The 22,414-nt window shown below is 41.0% G+C and overlaps 1 protein-coding gene across 1 annotated transcript in view; it reads right to left on the bottom strand.

Annotated features, from left to right (window-relative positions):
• Nucleotides 1-22,414, bottom strand: part of LOC114658435 (brefeldin A-inhibited guanine nucleotide-exchange protein 2-like) — a 923,594-nt gene that overhangs the window by 104,490 nt on the left and 796,690 nt on the right. Inside the window, exons 31-32 of the mRNA XM_051932465.1 lie at nucleotides 9,316-9,454; nucleotides 9,146-9,200 (exon numbers count right to left, since the gene is read on the bottom strand). Of these exons, the coding sequence (XP_051788425.1) occupies nucleotides 9,146-9,200; nucleotides 9,316-9,454 (194 nt within the window). The remainder of the gene's footprint in view (nucleotides 1-9,145; nucleotides 9,201-9,315; nucleotides 9,455-22,414) is intronic.

The following is a 22,414-nucleotide window of genomic DNA, read 5'->3' on the forward strand; positions in this document are numbered from 1 at the left end:
TTACAAGAACAAGAAAATTCAAACACATAACTACAGTTGTTAAATCCTTACACTGGCTCCTAGTAAAGTTTGGGGCAGATTTCAAAATCTTACTTTTAACTAATAAAGCCTTAAATGGCCAAGGTCCGGCTGACTTATCTGAACTTATCATTACTTACAAACCAGACAACACATTGAGATCTCAAGATGCCGGTCTGCTTATGATTCCACAGATTAATAAAATAACAGTGGGAGGTCGAGCTTTTAGTTTCAGGGCCCCTAAATTGTGGAATAGTCGGTCAGCTTCTGTAAGAGAAGCTCCTTCAGTTTTAGCAGGAGGAAAGAAAACTAGCATTAGTAACATTAGAAGCTAGGGAGCAAAAAACAAAAATGTAATTGATGTGAGAGAGACAAAAAAGTAATCTTTAACAGAGGGGTTAATTAAACAATATGAATCAACCAGACTAAGATCAGCAACTAAACTACACGTGTTGCGAGCTGAAGGAGAGAGATGTCCCAGGAGAGGAGGAAATTTATCTAGCACTGTGTCAAGCACATCATTGGCATTTGTGCCAATAACAAACTCATAGTTACGATGCATAAGAATCGGACTAACCAAGTCCTGGAAAAAGATACCATCAGAGAGAGAGAGAGAGAGAGAGAGAGGGAGGGAGGGAGGGAGGGAGGGAGTAAGGTGGGTGGGCTTTGAGTGGGTAGATAGATAGATAGATAGATAGATAGATAGATAGATAGATAGATAGATAGATAGATAGATAGATAGATAGATAGATAGATAGATAGATAGATAGATACTTTATTAATCCCAAGGGGAAATTCACATACTCCAGCAGCAGCATACTGATACAAAAAACAATATTAATTTAAAGATTGATAATAATGCAGGTAAAAACAGACAATAACTTTGTATGATGTTAACGTTTACCCCCCCCGGGTGGAATTGAAGAGTCGCATAGTTTGGGGGAGGAACGATCTCCTCAATCTGTCAGTGGAGCAGGACATTGACAGCAGTCTGGAGCTGCTCTTCTGTCTGGAGATGACACTGTTTAGTGGATGCAGTGGATTCTCCATAATTGATAGGAGCCTGCTGAGCGCCCGTCGCTCTGCCACAGATGTCAAACTGTCCAGCTCCATGCCAACAATAGAGCCTGCCTTCCTCACCAGTTTGTCCAGGCGTGAGGCGTCTTTCTTCTTAATGCTGCCTCCCTAGCACACCACCGCGTAGAAGAGGGCGCTCGCCACAACCGTCTGATAGAACATCTACAGCATCTTATTGCAGATGTTGAAGGACGCCAGCCTTAAAATGAAGTATAACCGGCTCTGTCCTTTCTTACACAGAGCATCAGTATTGGCAGTCCAGTCTAATTTATCATCCAGCTGCACTCCCAGGTATTTATAGGTCTGCACCATCTGCACACAGTCACCTCTGATGATCACAGGATCCATGAGAGGTCTGGGCCTCCTAAAATTCACCACCAGCTCCTTGGTTTTGCTGCTGTTCAGGTGTAGGTGGTTTGAGTCTCACCATTTAACAAAGTCATTGATTTGGTCCCTATACTTCTCCTCCTGCCCACTCCTGATGCAGCCCACGATAGCAGTGTTGTCAGTGAACTTTTGCACGTGGCAGGACTCCGAGTTGTATTGGAAGTCCGATGTATATAGGCAGAACAGGACCGGAGAAAGTACAGTCCCCTGTGGCGTTCCTGTGTTGCTGACCACAGTGTCAGACGTGCAGTTCCCAAGACGCACATACTGAGGTCTGTCTTTAAGATGGTGGCATGCTACCAGGTATGAATCTACTCCCATCTCTGTCAGCTTGTCCCTAAGGAGCAGAGGTTGGATTGTGTTGAAGGCGCTAGAGAAGTCTAGAAACATAATTCTTACAGCACCACTGCCTCTGTCCAAGTGGGAGAGGGATCGGTGTAGCATATAGATGATGGCATCCTCCGCTCCCACCTTCTCCTGATATGCAAATTGCAGAGGGTCGAGGGCGTGTTGAACCTGTGGCCTCAGGTGGTGAAGCAGCAGCCTCTCCATGGTCTTCATCACATGTGATGTCAGAGCAACAGGCCGCAAGTCATTCAGCTCACTAGGACATGATACTTTTGGGACTGGGGTGATTCAAGATGTTTTCCAAAGCCTCGGGACTCTCCCCTGTTCCAGGCTCAGGTTGAAGATGCTCTGTAGAGGACCCCCCAGCTCCGATGCACAGACCTTCAGCAGTCGTGGCGTTACTCCACCTGGACCCGCTGCTTTGCTGGCACAAAGTCTCCTCAGCTCTCTGCTCACCTGCGCTGTTGTAATTGTGGGTGGGGATGTCTCTCCTATGCTGGTATCAGCAGAAGGATGTGTGGAGGGTGCAGTACTCCGAGGTGAGAGTGAGAGTGGGTTAGTGTGGTCAAACCTGTTAAAGAAGTTGTTCATTTGGTTTGCTCTCTCAATGGTGGCACCCCGCTTCGAGCTGCAGCCAGTGATGATCTTCATCCCATCCCACACTTCATTCATGCTGTTATTCTGCAACTTCTGTTCCAGCTTTCTTCTGTACTGCTCCTTCGCTACCCTGAGCTGGACTCGGAGTTCCTCCTGCACGCGCTTGAGCTCATGCTGATCACCGCCTTTAAAAGCCCTTTTCTTCTGGTTCAAAAGGCCCTTGATGTCACTTGTAATCCATGGCTTGTTGTTAGCATAGCAGCGTACAGTTCTTACTGGAACTACAATGTCCATACAGAAGTTGATGTAGTCAGTAGTGCAGCCAACAACCTCCTCAATGTTCTCACTATGTGATCCCTGCAGGATATCCCAGTCTGTAGTTCCAAAGCTTTCTCTCAGAGCCTTCTCTGCCTCCGGGGACCACTTCCTGAATGAGCGTGTGGTTGTAGGTAGGACCCTCAGTCTTGGTTTGTAGTGAGGCTGAAGCAGAACCAGGTTATGATCTGCTTTCCCAAGAGCAGGCAGCAGGGTGGCGCTGTATGCGTCTTTAACGTTTGCATACAGTAAATCAATAGTCTTATTTCCCTGGGTGTTACAGTCAACATACTGGGAGAAGGCAGGTAATGTTTTGTCCAGCATCACATGGTTAAAGTCTCCAGCGATTAGCACAAGCGCCTCAGGGTGCTGCGTTTGTAACTTAGCAACAGCAGAATGGATGATGTCACTCACTATCTCCACGTCCGCCTGAGGAGGGATGTATACAATAACAACCATTACGTGTCCAAACTCTCTGGGCAAGTAATAGGGGCGCAAACTTATGGCCAACAGTTCGATGTCCCTGCAGCAAGTGGAGACTTTGACATTAACATGTCCAGAGTTACACCACCGTGTATTAACATAGAGAGCGAGTCCTCCTCCTTTGTGCTTCCCGCATGTACTTGCATCTCTGTCTGCTCTAACTGTGCTAAACCCGGGTAGCTCCACGTTAGCATCTGAGATGGTGGTAGTTAGCCACGTTTCGCAAAAGCACAACAAATTGCATTCTCTGTAGGTTCTGACATTTTTCACCAGCGCAGCCAGTTCGTCGATCTTATTTGAGATTGAGTTCACATTTCCCAGAATCACAGAAGGCACCGAAGGCTTAAAACGCCACTTTCTCGCAAGCCGCTTCATTTTTAGCTTAGTGCCGGCTCTGCTGCCACGATACCGCCTTCTTACCTCATCGAGTAAATAGGAAACCACACCGGCACTGGCATTTGTTCTCAGCGCTCGAAGTTGAGTACTTGAATAGACGAGTCTCGGCATGTAGAAATCCATGCCCACATTGTAAAAGTAAGTGTGTCCGGGAAACGAATCCACATAAAATAAAGTGATAGGAGTGATCATTAAAAAAGAGAAAAATAAAAGTAGAAAAATAAAGTCGTACACGGAGCTGCTGAAAAGGCTGCCACTCTCGGCGGCACCTGAGTCATGAACCATATACAGCAATAAATCCAATCTTCCTACAACCATACTTAGGCAGGAGATAACAGCACCTACCATCAGAATCTCATCAAGAGCCCACAATCTTAACCTGAATGGAGCACAGAACAACTACTGCAACTCCACACTTACATGAGGGAGAAATGTTAATGTGCACTCCAGGTGTTCCGTTAATGTGCATGTCCGGATAACCTAGTCTAGCAGCAGCCATTTTAGCACTGAATTCTGAAGTTTTTATAACCTGAACTTTTCTTGACTATCGAATACCTGTCAGTATGAAAATATATCTACATGAATATTTACGGAATATTTTTATATACACCCACACTACATAATTAGAATAAAGTGTGCACTGAAATTACAATGTATAATATGATTAAGCACTTATTTTAATTAAGGGCTTGTTTTACTATGTGATGCTGTACCTTATAAGACATTATTATTTTTAAAGTAAATTATAATCTCACCACCAATATGATCAAAGCACTACTAAGTACATTAAAACCTGGATTACGAGTAACTTAGTCTGCAAGTGTTTTGCAAGACAAGCAAAAATTTTTAATACATTTTAACTTGATAAACAAGCGAGGTCTTGCAATACGAGTAGTACGTATACGCTTTGTCTGCTGAGCCGATGGTTCTTCTCTCTCTCTCTCTCTCACTGCAGGATTGTGAGTAATTGTCTCCCATGCTTGGTCTCAGCCAGCGTGCCTCACTCATATAGTCAACATCCGTATGAGTGTATACTGTTTACTATAGCATTGTGACTACGTGTCTGTGCTTAAAGCATTTTTTTATTTTGTGTGTGAGCGATGAATGTGTTTAACGACAATGCAATGTCACATTTCCACAAAATCCTCAAAAGGAGGCAAAAGCAACAGTTATTGGATAGGTTCCTTGTTAAAGCTGCAAAAAAAGAAAAAGATTCCAGTGAACCAACAGATATCAGTGATTCCATTACTTATAGTGAAAGTCGTCCTACACAATAACCCTCCTCTTCCTCACCTCTCTCGTCTCCCTCACACCAGCCTAGATTCTTTTCAAAGGTAAAGTGCAGGTTAATTTGTTTTATGGATTTTTACTTTATATTTCGTATTAATCATTTTTATATAAATATTTTTGGGTTGTGGAACGAATAATCGGAGTTTCCATTACTTCTTATGGAGAAATTCGCTTTGATATACGATTGCTTTGGATTACAAGCACGTTTCCAGAACGAATTATGCTTGTAAACCAAGGCACCACTTTACTGAATTGCCCTGAGCCTACGATAGTTGAAACACTGGAATGAACTGATATGCAGTCTTACATGTAAATACTCCACCAGTAAAATGACTCCCTGAAAGCTGATGCCAAAGGTGGAGGACTAACAGTAAGGGGGCACTGCTGAAAAGGATAGGAGACAAAGATAGGAAAATGCCAAAAGGTGTTGGCTATTAGCATGATGAATAATGGCCATGGATGGGCGTAAGTAACTGAAAGGAAAGTGGGCTTGACTAAAAGATGATCGGACAAAATTGGATAAATGCAATTAGTTTTTGTCCTAACAGTGTCAAAGTATCTTATCTATGTTAAGCTATGTATAAAAATGTCTCCAAGCTCAAGAATAAAAGCTTTCTCTGCAGACAGAACATAGCTTTATTATGTCATAATAAAGTAATTAAAACCAACGGCTCCTGACTCTGTGTGATTTCCTGGTATTGGATATTATTGGTTTGGGATTTTATTCTACAACATCAAGCAGCCTTGATAACTGATAAACTGCATTATAATAGCATGTGGGCTGGATGCATTGCCCTGAGTACTACACATGTTGACTGCCCCCTGTATAATGGGCTAAAAAGAAAGAACAGCAGGGAAAGTATTTGTCCATAGCTGACAAAGTAAAATCAGTGTATTGTTACTTTCTCTGCCAGTCCTTTCACCAGATAGTCTAAGGTTGTGATGATCTTCCATCTTGGTGAGCTTTGCTGAAAACAATTCCACCTCAGTCATGGCTTTAACAGAGGTGATGTGTTTCTGTAGCATCTTGAAGTGCCCCTTATGCTTTTTTGTCCAAGCTGGGTGACACCATCATATTTCAAAGTTGTTTGTGTATGTTGCAATAAACCAACAGGGTGTCTTCTTTCAAATAAAAAATATTTTCTTGATGTCTACTCTCTTTAACTGGTAAAATATGTGATCAGCATACATATATGCTGAGGCAAGTAACACATTACAAAGCTGAGTGAATCTGCTTTTATCAAAGATCCCACCTACAGTGAAAAGCTCAATAGCACCAGATAGTGGAGGTTCAGAACATTCCAGTGATGTAGAGTTGTCTGTGATTGGTCATTCATATTACATGTCACAGCTGTGCATAAAAGACAGGAAACAAAATTTATGTGTATGACAGCTCATCTTTACACACCATTAAACACAATCTTCTGCCACTGCCAGAGTGAATGGGGGGTTGTTTGAATGACATGCTTTAGTATTTTAAATTTGAACTAGGGGAATGGCTTCTTCTTGTTAAAAAAAAAAAGAAAACATGGTTGAGAAAGTCTTAGAAAAGATACAGAATGCTAGTGATACAGAATGTGAAGACCTCAAGTCAGATTCTGATAACTGTTTTTTACTCTACTGAGAATGACTCATTTGCTGAAGTTCGATGCAAAAGTTGATTTGTAAGTTTTGGTCATAGTATAACTCTGAACTGTTGAAGCATGCTATTTTACAGTTCAAGGGTCATGGGTTCAATTACCATACCCAAGAGACTGCATGTTTTCCTTTTGTTAGTTTTCTGAGCAGTGCTATTCTAGTTTCAATAATAAGTAACAACAGCATACCTCTTGATCAAATGTCACTGAGTCAGGGCATGCAAATTTTCATTGGGGACCTCTCTTCAAATGTCCATGCATTGCACAGCGCTGCCATCGCTCGCAGTTTCATGTGGGAACACCCCTTTATCCCAATTGATCGAATGTCACTGTTCTACTCCACTGTTTTGAATATGCAAGTTTTCAGCTTTCATTCCAAAAATGAGTTATTTAGGTTGGTTAAACACTTAATATCGACACCTGTGTGAATAGTTTAGGTTTATGCATGTGTGTTTCCTGTCCAGTGCCCAGGGCTGTATGTACTGTTTATTCAAAAAAAAAAAAAACCCAAAAAAAAAACCAATAAACCTTAGTGAGGCACTGCAACAGAAGGCAGGAGAAGATGTGTGATCTCCAGCACAAAATCCGCAATCTACTGCGCAAAATGCAAGACTTCTTTGTGTCTATGTGACGATGTGGGTTCTGCTCCATGCTCCCATCTCTCTTTTGGAAGCCTCTTGAACCCGACACCTTCATTAATGCAACCGGATGAACTGGACAATGAGGACACCAAACGAAGCAAGGGGAAGGTGCAAAGTGCAAAGAGTGCTTTTATTAAAAATGAACAAAATAAATCCAAATAGTGTTCAAAAGAAAGTGCAGTGCTTCAAACGTCAATACATAAATAATCCATTAAAACAGGGTGAAAATGTGGAGGTTAAAATCCCAATAAATATTCCATTTAATAATGAGGTTAAAAATCAGTAATAACTGGAAGCAGTCGTTTAAAAACCAGGTGCTTTCTTTAGCTAGCAGGTCCCCTGCTTCTCCCATCCAGGCCCTGGAACAGGGGAGTCACCCTACCTGCTCTGGTAGCTTTCCGACCCCTGGCATCGTACGGCTCCGCTAGACAAAGACTCGGGTTCCACAGCGACAAGGGTGCTCACGCTGGGGCTTCAACATCCCAAGTCTCCGACTCCCGCTGCCTTCCGTGGCCTTATATAGCATCCTCGACTGTGGTCATTCCTGCTCCTCTGCAAAACTCAGCAGGAGTGACCCAATCCATCTGCCCCAAGGTGCCGGCCAAATACCATTCTAGGGCTCGCTTCCCAGCTGCCTCTCATTATTTATTACAGCAAGCCTTTTCTTTCTCTCACCGCACTCGCGCTTCTCCTATTTATAATGGAGATGTGGCACAGTTACGGGAATTAGCATCTCCTGGCATCAATCTCAAACACTGGCGATCTCACACCTGTGCACTTCAGTGTGGAAACGCCCAAACCCACATTGTGCCTGGGAACTGTTCGACCACACTACCCTCTTTAAGCTGAGAGTGCGCCGATTATTTATTTAAAAGCTGGCCCTTTCTTCTAAACCATGGACCGCTATACCACAGTAAAGTGGTAAACAAATTATTTCAAGGACGTGCATGAAAAATACATTTCAAAGTAAAGGTTTGGATGAGTACAGCTGCAAATTGTTTACGAGTTGCTTTAGAGTGATAGATATATAGTTTGTGTGTGCACACATGTATGTATCTTTTTTTGTAAAATATAAAATAATTGCAACTACAATTACAATTGTTTGGGTGCAAGAGACTGAATGTTTCCAAAAAAGACGAACACCTTGTGCCAAACAGTGTAACTTTGTAATGCTATGGGATATGAAATCTAAACTTGGCACTAGCTTTGCATCATAAAATGTCTTGGCTATGTTGAGTAGAAAGCCAGATTTTGTTTTAGGAAATTCCTAAAACATCTAATTCTGTTGCATTTTATTTAGTTGATTATGTTATGAAGCAAAGGATTTTACTCATATAAAGACTTTCTTTTAAAAAATTTGTGGAAGTGTCACACTCACTGTACTTAAGCCATCTGCGTCTCCTTTACTACATATGCAGCATAATAGCCATTCATTTTTGGGTATGAAACTTAGTTATTTAGCAATAATGCTAAAAACTCCATAGGGCATAAAGGGTTAAAGCTTTCATATCAGCCTGGAGCTTGGTGTGACTCTATTGGATGATGTCATGTAAAGAGTTTAACTCTTCCTAACAAACTTTTTTATCTCCTCTGAGCTACATTTAGGCTGGGGTACCTTTTCATCCAGACTTGTGAGACAGGAATAGCTTATTTTTTGCGAAGCAACCACAGTCAAATGTGCCAAGGTAATCTGAATCTTATGTGTCATTTTGTTTAGATGGCAAAAGATTTTTGGTAGTAAGAAAAAGGAGGAAAGGATGCAAAACCAGTATCAAAATTCAGCTTCAGTTGCAGGATTGGTATTGATGGATTTTTTTCTGCTGCTCATAATTTACTCACTTCAATGTAATGTCATACTAACATTCCTTTATTCCTGTTAACATTCATTTGCTTTTTATGTAACTTTGTAACAGGTTTCCCTTACTAAAAACTGTAAGTAGGTAAGTGAATACTTACAGAGTATTTTTCAAGAACATCATCATCCTGACAAGTTAGTCTCCATGTTAGCAGTCTGAGATAAAAAAATAAAATAAAATTAGAAAGAACCTCAACACACAAGAAATGACTGGATTTACATAGTTAATCTAGTAAATGAGAGCCTAATCAATGGTACAACGGACACTTACGTATAAGGGATTGTGGTTTTGAAGATCTCCAGCATACAGCTGCAGGTTTGATCCCATACCAGGGGACAAAACTTGTTACCATTGTGAATTATGAGATTTTCAAGACAATTTATGCCTGATCTTGCAAGTTGCTCATTATCTGCAAAGCAAATAAACACTTTCACAAGAATTATAGGACAAAAACAAATTTCATTACAATTAAGACTTTGATAAAACAGAATGCCAAAAACACATTTGTATGTAAATAAATAACTTCTATTCTTCTTGCAGTCCACCACCATCTCCTTGGTTTTGCTTAGGCTGATATGCATACAGATGAGTCGACTTGCACTACACAACAAAGTAATTCACCAAGGGCCTAATGTATAAAAATCTTGCTTAGGTTCCATGCTGAAATTTTACTTGTGCTTGGAAAGCAAGAACAAAGTGCACACACAAAAAAAAGGATTTATAAAAACATATGTAGACCACATGCTATGCTAAGCTTCTTTATAAATCTCGGATCAACTTAAAAGTATGAGCTTCTGCATATGCTTTTAGCCACACCTTGTCACCTCCCATCAGTAACCATATAAGGCTTACAAATGCATTTTACAAATATTCATGATCTAATCACTATATAAATTTGGCCATGTCCCTGAGTGACACCTTTAGGCCAGGGGTAGGCAATGTCGGTCCTGGTGAGCCGCAGTGGCTACAGGTTTTCATTCCAACCCAATTGCTTAATTAGAAACCAATCCTTGCCAATCTCAGACCTTATTTAATTTTATGGCTTGTTAGTCTGTGCAATGTAAGGCTTTTATATCGTAGATTTTTTTCCTTTCCAAGGATATCATCCAAATGATTTGAAGCCTAAAACAGATCATTTTCAGTCTGTCACATTTTTCTATTAAGTGTTTTATTAAATCAAACCGTGCATGATGAACACACACAGATGTAATTGGAAAAAAGCTAGCTGGAGAACTGCTGGCTGCTTTGTCTTTTACATCTTATTGCTAATAAGGAGCAATTAAAACACTGAATGCAGCAGTTTAAGATTGAAATAAGCAATTAAGGTTGGAGAACCTTAACAAGCGAGACCACTAAAATGAAGCATTAAAATGTCACTTAAGCAATATGTGCTTCATCAGCAATAATTGAGTTCTCGTTAAGGAACTGGGTTGGAACAAAAACCTGCACATACTTTGGCACTCCAGGACCGACGTTGCCTACCCCTGCTTTAGGCAGTAATGAACTATGGAGTCATGTCTTCTTTATAACAAATCATGGAAGAACACAGAAAACAAAACTTCAGTGACTGTAAACTTGAGGTATTACTGACTCAAAAGAGTAACAAAAATAATTTATATGTTTGATGGCCACACGGGAGTCAGAATTAAAAGGAAAAAAACAAGATTTGGAGCAGGGGACTGTAGTTGAGTGAAGAGATACAATAACAATGTGCCACCATACAGTACCCAGACTGCCACCACTACACAGTGTGAATTGACTGTATGCACAGAACTGCTAGATATCAATAATATTCTTACTGTACTTGTAAAAATAAAAAAAAATATGCCAAATAAATGTCAAAGAATCCAAACACCGTTATCTATCTTTTAATGAACCAATGTTCTGTTCTATCACCGGGAGAACCTTTTATTCTATCTTCTGTCTTGTGGTGTACTCACTATCACCTAAAGGAAAGATTACACAAGTAGTCGGTAATGTACTAAACCTAATTGCAATCCTATCAATTAAGATTACTTATCAAAAAGCCAACTTTCAGACACAGCATGACCCTTAAGTCTGCTTCCAACACTTCCAGAGTTGTAAAACGTGCTAAGAAATGATACATGAATAAAATTAGAAGTATTTCATCAAATTTTTACTTTCATTTCTGCTAAAAATACTTGAGTGATTTGGTCTTGTCCATTTTTGGAGATGGACGTGTAGGGGGGAGCTCCGTTAGCAGTGGTGTTATTTCAATCTTTTTTTTTATATATATCATTTTGAGATATCCTGTGTTTATTCATCCTGAGGGAATTTAATAATACTACATGCAAGTACAAATAAGCATGAGTAGCAAATAAAGGGCTCAGAAGGAAAAGGATAAGGCAGCAAAAGCCCCATCAAAGTCTAAACTGGCCTCAGGTTCACGGTATGGCCTCCCAAAGACAGACCTGGAACAGAAGAGCAAAGGTATGGACCTGCCATGACCTGACATGGCAGAAAGTCAAGTCAAAATCAAAGCGAACTTTATTGTCATCTCAACCATATACAAGTATACAGATAGACGAAATTGTGAAGTTCAGGGTCAACAGTGTAATAACATGAAGTAGAAATAAAAATTAAAAATTAAAACACAAACAAGACAAGTCAAAGAAGTAGCAGCAATATGGCGTATAGTAGTGGCAAAGAAACTGCAAGTGAGGCGGGCAAGGAGCATTCGTCAACTCCAGGAGGATCACTGGAGCCGAGCATGGCCTTTTCATTCCCACTGTCAACTTCAGCTAATTCCCCCTGTGATGTCTGTGACATCATCTCCTACAGAACACGCAACTCCACCTATGTAGAACAGGGAGGATCGAAACACATTCTCTGAGCTGAAGGTAATGATCGTCATCTTTGATTCTTGAACTTGCTTCCGGTTCCAGATGAGAGTACGGTGTGAGTGATCTGGCTGCCGCTTCTCACCAGTGTCTTTTTGCTCTGTTTTGCTTTGTTGCTGTTACTTCGCCCTCTGCCTTGCTCATGCTTTTTATGTTTTATGGGCGGATTCTCACTGGATTCATACTGGTCCTTTTGTAAAGTTTTATTCCGTTCGCTGCCTATATTCCACAAGCCCTCTCCCTTGTACTCTCCCTGAGACAGCATTGTTGGTGAGTAAGTCTTTACTTTCTTAGTTGACTAGGATTAAGACTCTCTTTGCTGACTTTGTTTTCTGCTCAGTTGGAGTTAGTTTATGGGTTCTGGCTAACGTGGTGGTAGCTGTTACTGCTTTTTCTGAAGATAATTACCTACTCTACAACACAATTATGCGCTTACCGTATGCACTCCAGACTAGATACGGTAACTTACGGCTTATGCATGGAGCTTGGCATTGCTCGTTTGCGGTATTTACACCACTTCTCTCTGTATCATTTTAATATCACCTCTGCATCCGCCGACACTATTTCCACGATTTGGTCTGTTAGACCTGTTTTCTCAAAATGACAATCCGCAAGACGATGGAGTAGGCAGATGAACTGGCTGAGCCACAAATGTCGGACTGGAGTAACCAAGGATTACAATCTGACGTAACTCTCCACTGTGCGCTCCTGAATTGCAGATCAGTAACTAATAAAACTACTTTTCTTAACGACTTATCAACTTCTAAAAAACTGGACATGTTGTTCCTTGTAGAAACGTGGCATAATCCAGGTGATTACTTACAACTAAATCTGCTTACCCCCGCTGGTTACAGTTACCTGTCTAAACCCCATCTGACGGACCAAGGAGTTGGATTGGTGGTGGTTCAGTGCGATCGTTTTAAAACAACCACTGTTGATTTTCACAACATTACGTCTTTTGAATACCTGGTTGTTAAAATTACTGGAAAGGCTTTGCGGCACATTATATTAATCTACAGACTTCCTAAGCTTCAACTGGATTTTTTCTCTGAACTTTATGAAATACTCACTCATGTCTGTGGCATGTCTACTGCTGTTATTTTACTTGGTGACCTTAATATTCATGTGGATTCTGACTGTCCATCTGCTTGTGAGCTACGTTTAGTACTGGATTGTTTCAGTTTGGTGCAGCATGTTGGTTTTTCAACCCATGGTAAGGGCTATATTCTGCATCTTATATATTCCACTGGTCTGCAGAATGTCTGTAGATCCAGTACTGTTATGGGTATCTCCGATCACAAGCTGATTGAATTTAGCTTCACTTATCCCCTCCTTAAAATAAGTCTAAAATCTAAAATAACTTATTGTAATATCAAGAACATTGATCAGTTATCCTTCTCTATGTCTGTTGGTGCTTCCTGTTTCCATGATGTTTCTGGGTTGTCTTGTCTTACGCAGATTTTATCTCTAAATAATTCCACATTGTCACAAATTTTGGATCATTATGCACTTATTAAATCCTTGGTTGTTTCTACTACCCGGTCATCTCCATGGATTACAGCAGAATTGCGTACCATGAAACATGAAACCTTTCCGCTTGAAAAGGCTCTGGAAGAAGACTGGTCTGGCTGTTCACACCCTGGCTTACACCGAACTTCTGAAGGAATACAGATGTGCCTTATCGGCAGCACATTCAAAGTACTATTCCACTCTTATTGACTTGGTACTTGTCGCCCTAGATCTCTTTTTAATACAGTTAACAGACTTTGTCAACCTGCTGTTAAAATCCTTATTTCTCTGTTGAGCACTGTAGTACTAGGGTGTTGTACCGTGTTAGCCATTATGAATGTAGAGAAAAATCAAGCAAAATGACACCTTTTATTGGCTAACTAAAAAGATTACAATATGCAAGCTTTCGAGGAAACTCAGGCCCCTTCTTCAGGCAAGATGTAAGCACTGTAATCTATTTTTGGACTATTTTCAGTCAAAAATTATGACCATTGTGGTGGATGGCCAGCTAAATATTCCGGTCCTCACCCCCAGGCCACCAGGAGGAGCTCTCCCGACAGCATGGACGTACCCCGAATTCCAGCAGGGCCTCATGGACTTTGTAGTTTTTATGCACAGCCCTGCTGGATACCCTGGGGACCACCAGATGTCGCTGTAAGGGGGCTATCAGACTCTTACGTGCCCTATAACCCGGAAGTGCGTCATGATCATATGACAAGAAGAAATGACGTGTTTCCGGGATGAAGAAAGGAGTTTTTTATCCGACCCGGAAGTGTTCATGATCACATGGACAGAAGAGAGAAACGCTTCCGGTTCATGGACTATATAAAGGACTCTGGGAAACTAGTACACTGCGCTGAGCTGGGAGGAAGGGTGGCGAAGTGTCTGGGAGTGTGGAGGATTGAGTATTGTATTGATTAAGAGTATTGATTAATTTATGAGTATTATGGAGTGGAGGGTGCTTTGTGCATGTTATAATTATTTAATAAATAATAATTGTACTTTTACCTGGTGTTAGGTGTATTGTCCAAGGGTTGAAGAGGACGACAGCGACCTCAAACTGTCACAGTGGCGTAATCGGCAGGATACTCTAGCGCCTTTTGCAGAGGACCTGTATTTAAATTTTCTGTGGTCAGAGAACCCTGAGAAGGCAGCGTTCGGACACGCAGAAAAAACATCGCCAAAACCCCAAATTTACCAAGTCCGTATGGGGAAGAAGAGAGGTAAGCAGAGCGGCAGCGCCAGCGGAGCAGCTCTTCTCATAATGGCCGACGCTCGGGAGGAGCGTAGGAGCGACCACACAGATCGGGAGAAGCCTACGGAGGAGGACTGCAACGAGGTATGTGCCAGGGAAATAATTGCTGATAAGTTTAAAATAACTCATTTGGTACCTTGCACATACCTCAGAAAAAATCATCCGGAGGCTCTGCGGGATGCAGACAAGGCTCCCACTGACGGTGGCACGCTTTCGTTCAAGCCAGTGAGAGAGACAAAAGACTTCCGCATGTCGGCAGGTGATGAGGGACACGTGACCCAACCCGAAGCTTTCTGGGAAGGAGGAGGTCCACGTCCCGCTGTTTGCTCCTTCGTCGAAGAAAAGACGGACTTGGACTTTCCAAAGGGAAGGGGGAGGCGAGCGAAGCACCGCTCACCCCGCAAGAAGGTAAGGAGGGCCGGGAAGTGGCTGATCGGTCTGTCGACAAATTAATAAAGACAGACCGCAGTTCGCCGAAGAAGGCAACCCGGCCCTCAGATGAAAAGAACTCCAATTCCCAGAAACCTCCGCGAGACCTGTCAGAGCACGTGCCGACAGCGGAGGTGCTCATTGGCTCCCGGCCGGCAGGTAAGGAAAAGAAGGAAGTAAACTTGCCTCCGGTCGAAATAAATAACTTTGTAAACGTGCGGGAACTCGAGAAATTAATCGAGCCCGTGCGAGGTATTTTACAGATGTTACAGGCTATAAAGAAGATAGTCGGAGACCTGGGAGCGACGGCAGAAGTGCCGATAAAGAAGGTGGACGAATACCTGCGGTGATTAGGCCGAGAAGCACCGGTCTTGGTTGATTCGGCGGTACAGGTAAGCCAAAGCCGTACCATATATTATAAGGGGACGCAGTGCGATTCGGGCCCGCAATTAATAAGTAGCGGGTGCCAAGTCACTGCGAACCCAACAAGGGATTGTGGAACGATAACTGAGTGGTCGAGGGAAGGAACGAACGAGCTGGGGCAGCGTATGACGCGACATCCCGGAGCGAGTCGAACCTCAAGACCCCGACCTGTGTTATGAGCGATGTAATGCTGGTAATAGAAGGGGCGGGGGAAGCGGCGATCGAAGCGGGGCAGCTGGAAAGTGCTGTCTCCCGGAGTGATATGGTGCTGAAGACGCCGCCTCCTTCTAAGAAAAAATCAAAGGGCGTCCAGACAGTAAAAGGGCTCTTTTTTGTTAATAAAGAGATCCAAACTGCGGACAAGCCCCAGATTAAAAAGGAGATCCTAAAAGAGAAACGGGGGTCTCCTGATAAAGTAGTAAAGGGCGTAGAAAACACAGAGGCGGCTATGGAACCTCCTTCGGTGGAGAAAAGGGCGGAGATAGAACTGACTGAATTCCCGAGGTGTTTCCGATCTAGTGGAGAAAGACAGCCGGGAGGACAAAGGCTCTGTTACAACTGTCATCGACCGGGCCACGTTTGGCGAAGTTGTCCTCAGAGGGCAGGGGAGCAGAGGAATAACGATACACCGTTCCCCCTAGGTTCTCTGGGGGATCTAGACAACACAGCCAAGGCCCGATGGCCGTGTCCTCCTGGAGGAGGATGTCCCTCGGGGGACTGGATGCTCCGACCCAGTTGGCTTCGCTAAAGGGAGGGTACTGTGGTGGATGGCCGGCTAAATATTCCGGTCCTCACCCCCAGGCCGCCAGGAGGAGCTCTCCTGACAGCATGGACGTGCCCTGAATTCCAGCAGGGCCTCATGGACTTTGTAGTTTCTATGCACAGCCCTGCTGGATACCTTGGGGACCACCAGGAGTCACTGTAAGGGGGCTATCAGACTCTTACGTGCCCTATAACCCGGAAGTGTGTCATGATCATATGACAAGAAGAAACGATGTGCTTCTGGGTTGAAGAAAGGAGTTTTTATCCTACCCGGAAGTGTTCATGATCACATGGGCAGAAGACAGAAACGCTTCCGGGTCATGGACTATATAAAGGACTCTGGGAAACCAGTACACTGAGCTGAGCTGGGAGGAAGGGTGGCGAAGTGTCTGGGAGTGTGGAGGATTGAGTATTGTATTGATTAGAGTATTGATTAATTTATGAGTATTGTGGAGTGGAGGGTGCTTTGTGCACGTTATTATTATTTAATAAATAATAATTGTACTTTTACCTGGTGTTTGGCGTATTGTCCGAGGGTTGAAGAGGACGACAGCGACCTCAAACTGTCACACCATATATGAAAGTTTCTCTACTAACCATTCCTCATCTCTGTCGACTAATTATACTTCTAAATCTACAGTTTATTTATCTAAATTTAACCCCACTACACCAACTTATATTTGCTGAAGTAATATCTAAATTAAATCAATCTACCAGCCACCTACATCCTGCCCCTACTTTACTGATTAAGGCTTGCACTGACAAACTTTCTGCCCCCATTTCTCATTTTATCAACTGTAGTTTCCACACCTGTGTTGTTCCAAGTGATTTAAAAACTGCTGCTGTAACCCGTTTTAAAAAAAACCTGGCTCAGATCCCTTACAGCTAAAATTTTATCACCCAAATTCTAATCTTCCAATTATAACTAAGATCTTAGAAAAGGTTGTTGCTGCTCAACTCAATGATTATTTAAATTTGCATAATCTGCTTGAGCCTTTTCAATCTGGATTCAGAGCCCTACATATCACTGAAACTGCTTTACTTAAGGTAGCCAATGACTTACTTATAACCGCATATTCTGGGATGGCCGCTATTCTAGTTCTTCTTGACTTGAGCACAAAGTTTGATACAGTTAACCATAACATTTTACTGTCCCGACTTTCAGCTATTGGTTATCTCTGGTGCTGCTCTTTCTTGGTTCACATCATACCTCAGTGATCGCCAGAATTACGTCTTCATTAGGGAATACAAATCTGCCACTAATTCATTCACACAAGGCATCCCTCAAGGATCAGTTTTCGGTCCAATCCTCTTCAACATCTATATGCTCCCATTAGGTGAGATTATTCGTTGGTATGGTCTGAGCTTCCACTGCTATGCCGATGACGCACAACTTTATGTAAGTGTTGATGTAACTTCAACATCTTCACCTGTTGCACTGACTGACTGCATTTGGGAAATCAATCATTGGATGTCAGATAATTTTTTACAACTCAATCCTCATAAAACAGAAATCTTATTAGTTGGTACCAAATCTGTCCTCTCTACCCTTCGTGGGCTAAAAATTGACATTAATGGGATCCTGGTTCAACCCTCAGCATCAGTCCGTAATTTGGGTGTCATCTTTGATCAGCTTCTTACTTTTCAATCAAACATTAGCTCAACAGTACAGACAGCCTTTTTCCATCTTCGCAACATTGCTCATCTGCATTCTTTCCTCAGTGTGAAAGATACTGAAACACTCATTCACGCTTTCATCACTACCCGTCTGGACTATTGCAATGCTTTGTTTTATGGCCTCCCGACTAAATATATCAATAGATTACAATATGTTCAGAATTCTGCTGCTCGTTTACTTACACACACTAAAAAATCTGCTCACATCACTCCTGTCCTCTATGATTTACATTGGTTACCAGTTTCTTCAAGAATCAAATATAAAATTATTCTTCTCACCTTTAAAAAGCTTCATGGGTTAGCCCCTCATTATCTGTCGGAGGTGCTGCTTCCTTACACTCCTGCCCGTGTATTACGATCATCGGACACTAAGTTACTCACGGTACCTAAATACAGGTTAGTAACTATGGGTGGCAGAGCTTTCAGAATGATAGCCCCTAAAATTTTGAATTCTCACCCTCTAAGCCTTTGCGAGGAAAAATCTATTATTAATTTCAAACTTCTGTTAAAAACACATCTTTTCAGTATTATTCTTTTTCGTGTATGTAATTTCTGCTGTCTTGTTAATGTGTGTATTGAATTGTAAAGTGTCCTTGAGTGTATGAAAGGTGCTACATAAATAAAACATTACTATTATTATGCTCGGGAGGATATAAGGCAAGATGCAAAGAAGAACAGTAGAGAAATAAAGAATGAAATAAATAAAATAAAGAACGAAATAAAGTTGCTAAACAAGAAAAATGAGAAACTGCATCATGATATGAAAGACCTGGAGCAACGTTTAAGTACTACTGTAAGTTTACTATAACTTTTGCAGAAATGCTATGAAAAATTGATGAAAAAACACAGGAAAATACAAATAAGCTAGACAATAAAATTATAGTACTTGCTGCTCATCTTGAAGATGTTAACCAAATGTTCATGACCCGTGTCGAAATAGTTGAACAATTGGCTTCCATTGCGGATGTGCTTGTGGACAAATTGGCAACACTGGAAGATAGATATAGAAGGAACAACATCAGAATTTAAGGTCTACCTGGGAAACGGGAATATCCAAACCCAGTGAAATTCATAGATGAACTATTTTCTAAAATAATTGGAATCGTATAAGACGAAATAAAGAACAAAAAAAAAAAAAAAACTTTAAATTGGACATTGAGATCTGTGCAGCCTACCGTATACAGTGATCCCTCCTCCATCGCGGGGGTTGCGTTCCAGAACCCCCTGCAAAAGGTAAAAATCCGCGAAGTAAAAACCATATGTTTATATGGTTATTTTTATATTGTCACACTTGGGTCACAGATTTGCACAGAAACACAGGAGGTTGTAGAGAGACAGGGACTTTATTCAAACACTGCAAACAAACTTTTGTCTCTTTTTCAAAAGTTTAAACATGCTCCATGACAAGACAGAGATGACAGTTCCGTCTCACAATTAAAAGAATGCAAACATATCTTTCTCTTCAAAGGACTGCGCATCAGGAGCAGAGAATGTCAGACAGAGAGAGAGAGAGAGAGAGACAGAAAAGCAAACAATCAAAAATCAATAGGCATTGTTTGGGCTTTTAAGTATGAATGTCAGAGAGGGAGAAAATCAAACAATCAAAAACCGATTGGTGCTGTTTGAGCTTTTAAGTATGCAAAGCACCTTGCGGGAAGCATATCGCTTGACAATGCAGTCGCAAATAAGCCCAGCAATGAAGGGAGCAATGTGAAGGTAGTCTTTCTGCGTTTTTTGAGGATCGTCTGTATCCTCTAGGGGTGCAAACAGTGCCCCTGCTCACAATATATTAGAGGAGTTTTTTTTAATACATAATACGTGCTCTGATTGGGTAGCTTCTCAGCCATCTGCCAATAGCATCCCTTGTATGAAATCAACTGGGCAAACCAACTGAGGAAGCATGTACCAGAAATTAAAAGACCCATTGTCCACTGAAACCCATGAATCAGCGAAAAATCCGCGATATATATTTAAATATGCTTACATATAAAATCCGCGATAGAGTGAAGCCGTGAAAGTTGAAGCACGATATAGCGAGGGATTGCTGTACGTGGATTGAATGCCTCCAAACCAAAAGGCCTAATTGTCAGCTTTGAGAAACTACAGGCCAAACAAAATCTCATGCCCCTTGTAAGAGAGACAGACGAGATTATTTTTGAAAATACCCACATTCTTTTTCTTTTTCCAGATTTCTCACCTGTTTCAGCTGCTAGATGCGCCTACATAGAGCTGAAATCAAATACAGCCTCTTGTACCCAAAGAAGCTATCATATTGCATTTGGACCTTTTGTGAAAGTGTTTATTTGATATTTGGACTTCTCACACATTATACAGTTAATGTCTACATTTTGTCATTTATTACTAAAACATGAAAAACGTTTCTGTTTTAACAATGTGTTTACATAGATTGTTGAAGACATGGAACACACATGAAATGTATGTATTCCAAATAACGATCTACTATTTCCCCTCTAAAACTCTAGAACTTCACTCCAAGATAATCAAGGCTTGAGCTGGGCCCTTTCTGCATTGGTAGGGGAGATGGTATAGCAGGCTGCTTGGGCTTATCAACACCTTTACAAATCAAAAGACGCTGATGGAGAGGAGGGCCGGATTTACAAGTTTTTTTTTTTTTGTAGGCTTTGGTAATTCTAGTGTTAACATGAAAATCAATGTAAATATCACCTTTCATTCATGGTTTGGTTAAAAGACAATGGCAAAAGCACGCAGAAAAAAGAAATTCAATGAATGTAAGGTGGAGGCAAGGAAAAAATTGCTATTTGTTGGCTTAACCAGTGGTATAAACAACAAAAAGAAGTTGATCGAAATAAAAAAGTAGTGGTCAGATATCAAAGTTGCCGTGAAAAGGCAAGTGTAAGAGACAATCTTAGAAAGCTAAAGCTTTCAGTTAAACTCATATTAGTGTTTGCTTAATTTGAATTGAATATAATTTCTTTCATAGTCATATACAATGGTATAGTCTTTTCCCCCTATAAATTAGTAAGATAGAACCTTCTTGCTATAACTAAGATACAGTGTGATAATTACGTCAGTTGTTGTTTAGAAGTGGTCCCAGTACACAGGGATTTGAAAGACTCACTTTCAACTTAGAAATGGGATAGGCCCTCATTTTGAAATGGTTCAGAAAGTTTTTTTTAAAGTGATTAGTAACAATTTGAAACGTAACAAGATTTAAGCTTTAAACAGAACTTTTCTTAACAAGATTTTTTTCTTTTTTTTTTGCTATTTTAATTTCTTCTTTTTTTGTGTGAACGGTTTTACTTCGAATTTTAACTAAAACTTAAAAACGAAGATATTTTGTCTATGGAATCATTTGGGCGCGTCAAGCTTTTGTTGAATCCCATTTTTAAGTTAGAGCAGCTGAACTTTGATAATTTTGGAAAAACGCAGCTACAGCAAGCTATAGCCCACCATCTGAGTGTCATAAACAAGAGTATTAGGGTACAGAGAAAAGAAAAAAAATAGGGACATAGTGGGGAAAAAAAGGTTGAAATGTTCACTTTAATCTCATAGTTTATTTTGTAATTAAAGTAGAATGTCGTAAACTTAATCTTAAAATCAATGTTTAATTTACTAGAGTTTCTCAGATCCCATCGTAACTAAAAGCTCCATATTATATGTGTTATTCTATGTGCTCTATGGGTGTGAATACACTACGTGCTTCCTAAAATGGGCTTTCTCTTATGCCAAAAGGACACAGAATACATTACATTCATGAAATTACAGCTCTCTGAACAATTTAAATACTAAAATGTATACTTGATATCATTTTCATGATGAAATTAATTAAAGCATGTATTAAAAATTGAGGCACGGTGGCACAGTGGTAGCGATTTGAAGGAGCCACATCTAGAGATTGTTCCTGCCTCCCGCAAGATGCTTGCTGGGACATGCGTGATCCTCAATGAAATTATTTATTGCAGCAGAACTGTTTCTTTCAAACATACCCACCCCCAATTCCTGTTCTTCCTTTTCTTTCTCCACATAACCAGTCGCCTTACAATAAGCTCTTTAATAAATGTGAAGCCATCTGTAAGCTTAGAATGCCGATTCTTCAACACCTTTAAGGAACATTGAAATATCTTCGTAATACATATTTAATTATTTCATCCATCTATCCATCCAGGATCACACAAGTCCCAGCAAGCATACAACACGAAGCAAGAACAATCTCTGGACGAGGCACCAGCTCATCACTACTACTGCGCCACTGTTCCCACACGTTTAACTATTAACAGTATACATTATTTAAATGAAGTAAAAAAATTATCTGAAAAATGTAATATACATACTTTAATGCATTTTATCTTAAAAATGATATCTAGAGCTCCAAGAAGATAGCTCTTGGAAATCTAAATCAACTTAGAAGCCAGTCTTCATCATCTAAAAAACATTTAAAAATGTTTTACATGTAATGCAGGACAGATACATA

This window comes from Erpetoichthys calabaricus, chromosome 10 (assembly GCF_900747795.2).
Source record: "Erpetoichthys calabaricus chromosome 10, fErpCal1.3, whole genome shotgun sequence".
NCBI classification, from domain to species: Eukaryota; Metazoa; Chordata; class Cladistia; order Polypteriformes; family Polypteridae; genus Erpetoichthys; species Erpetoichthys calabaricus.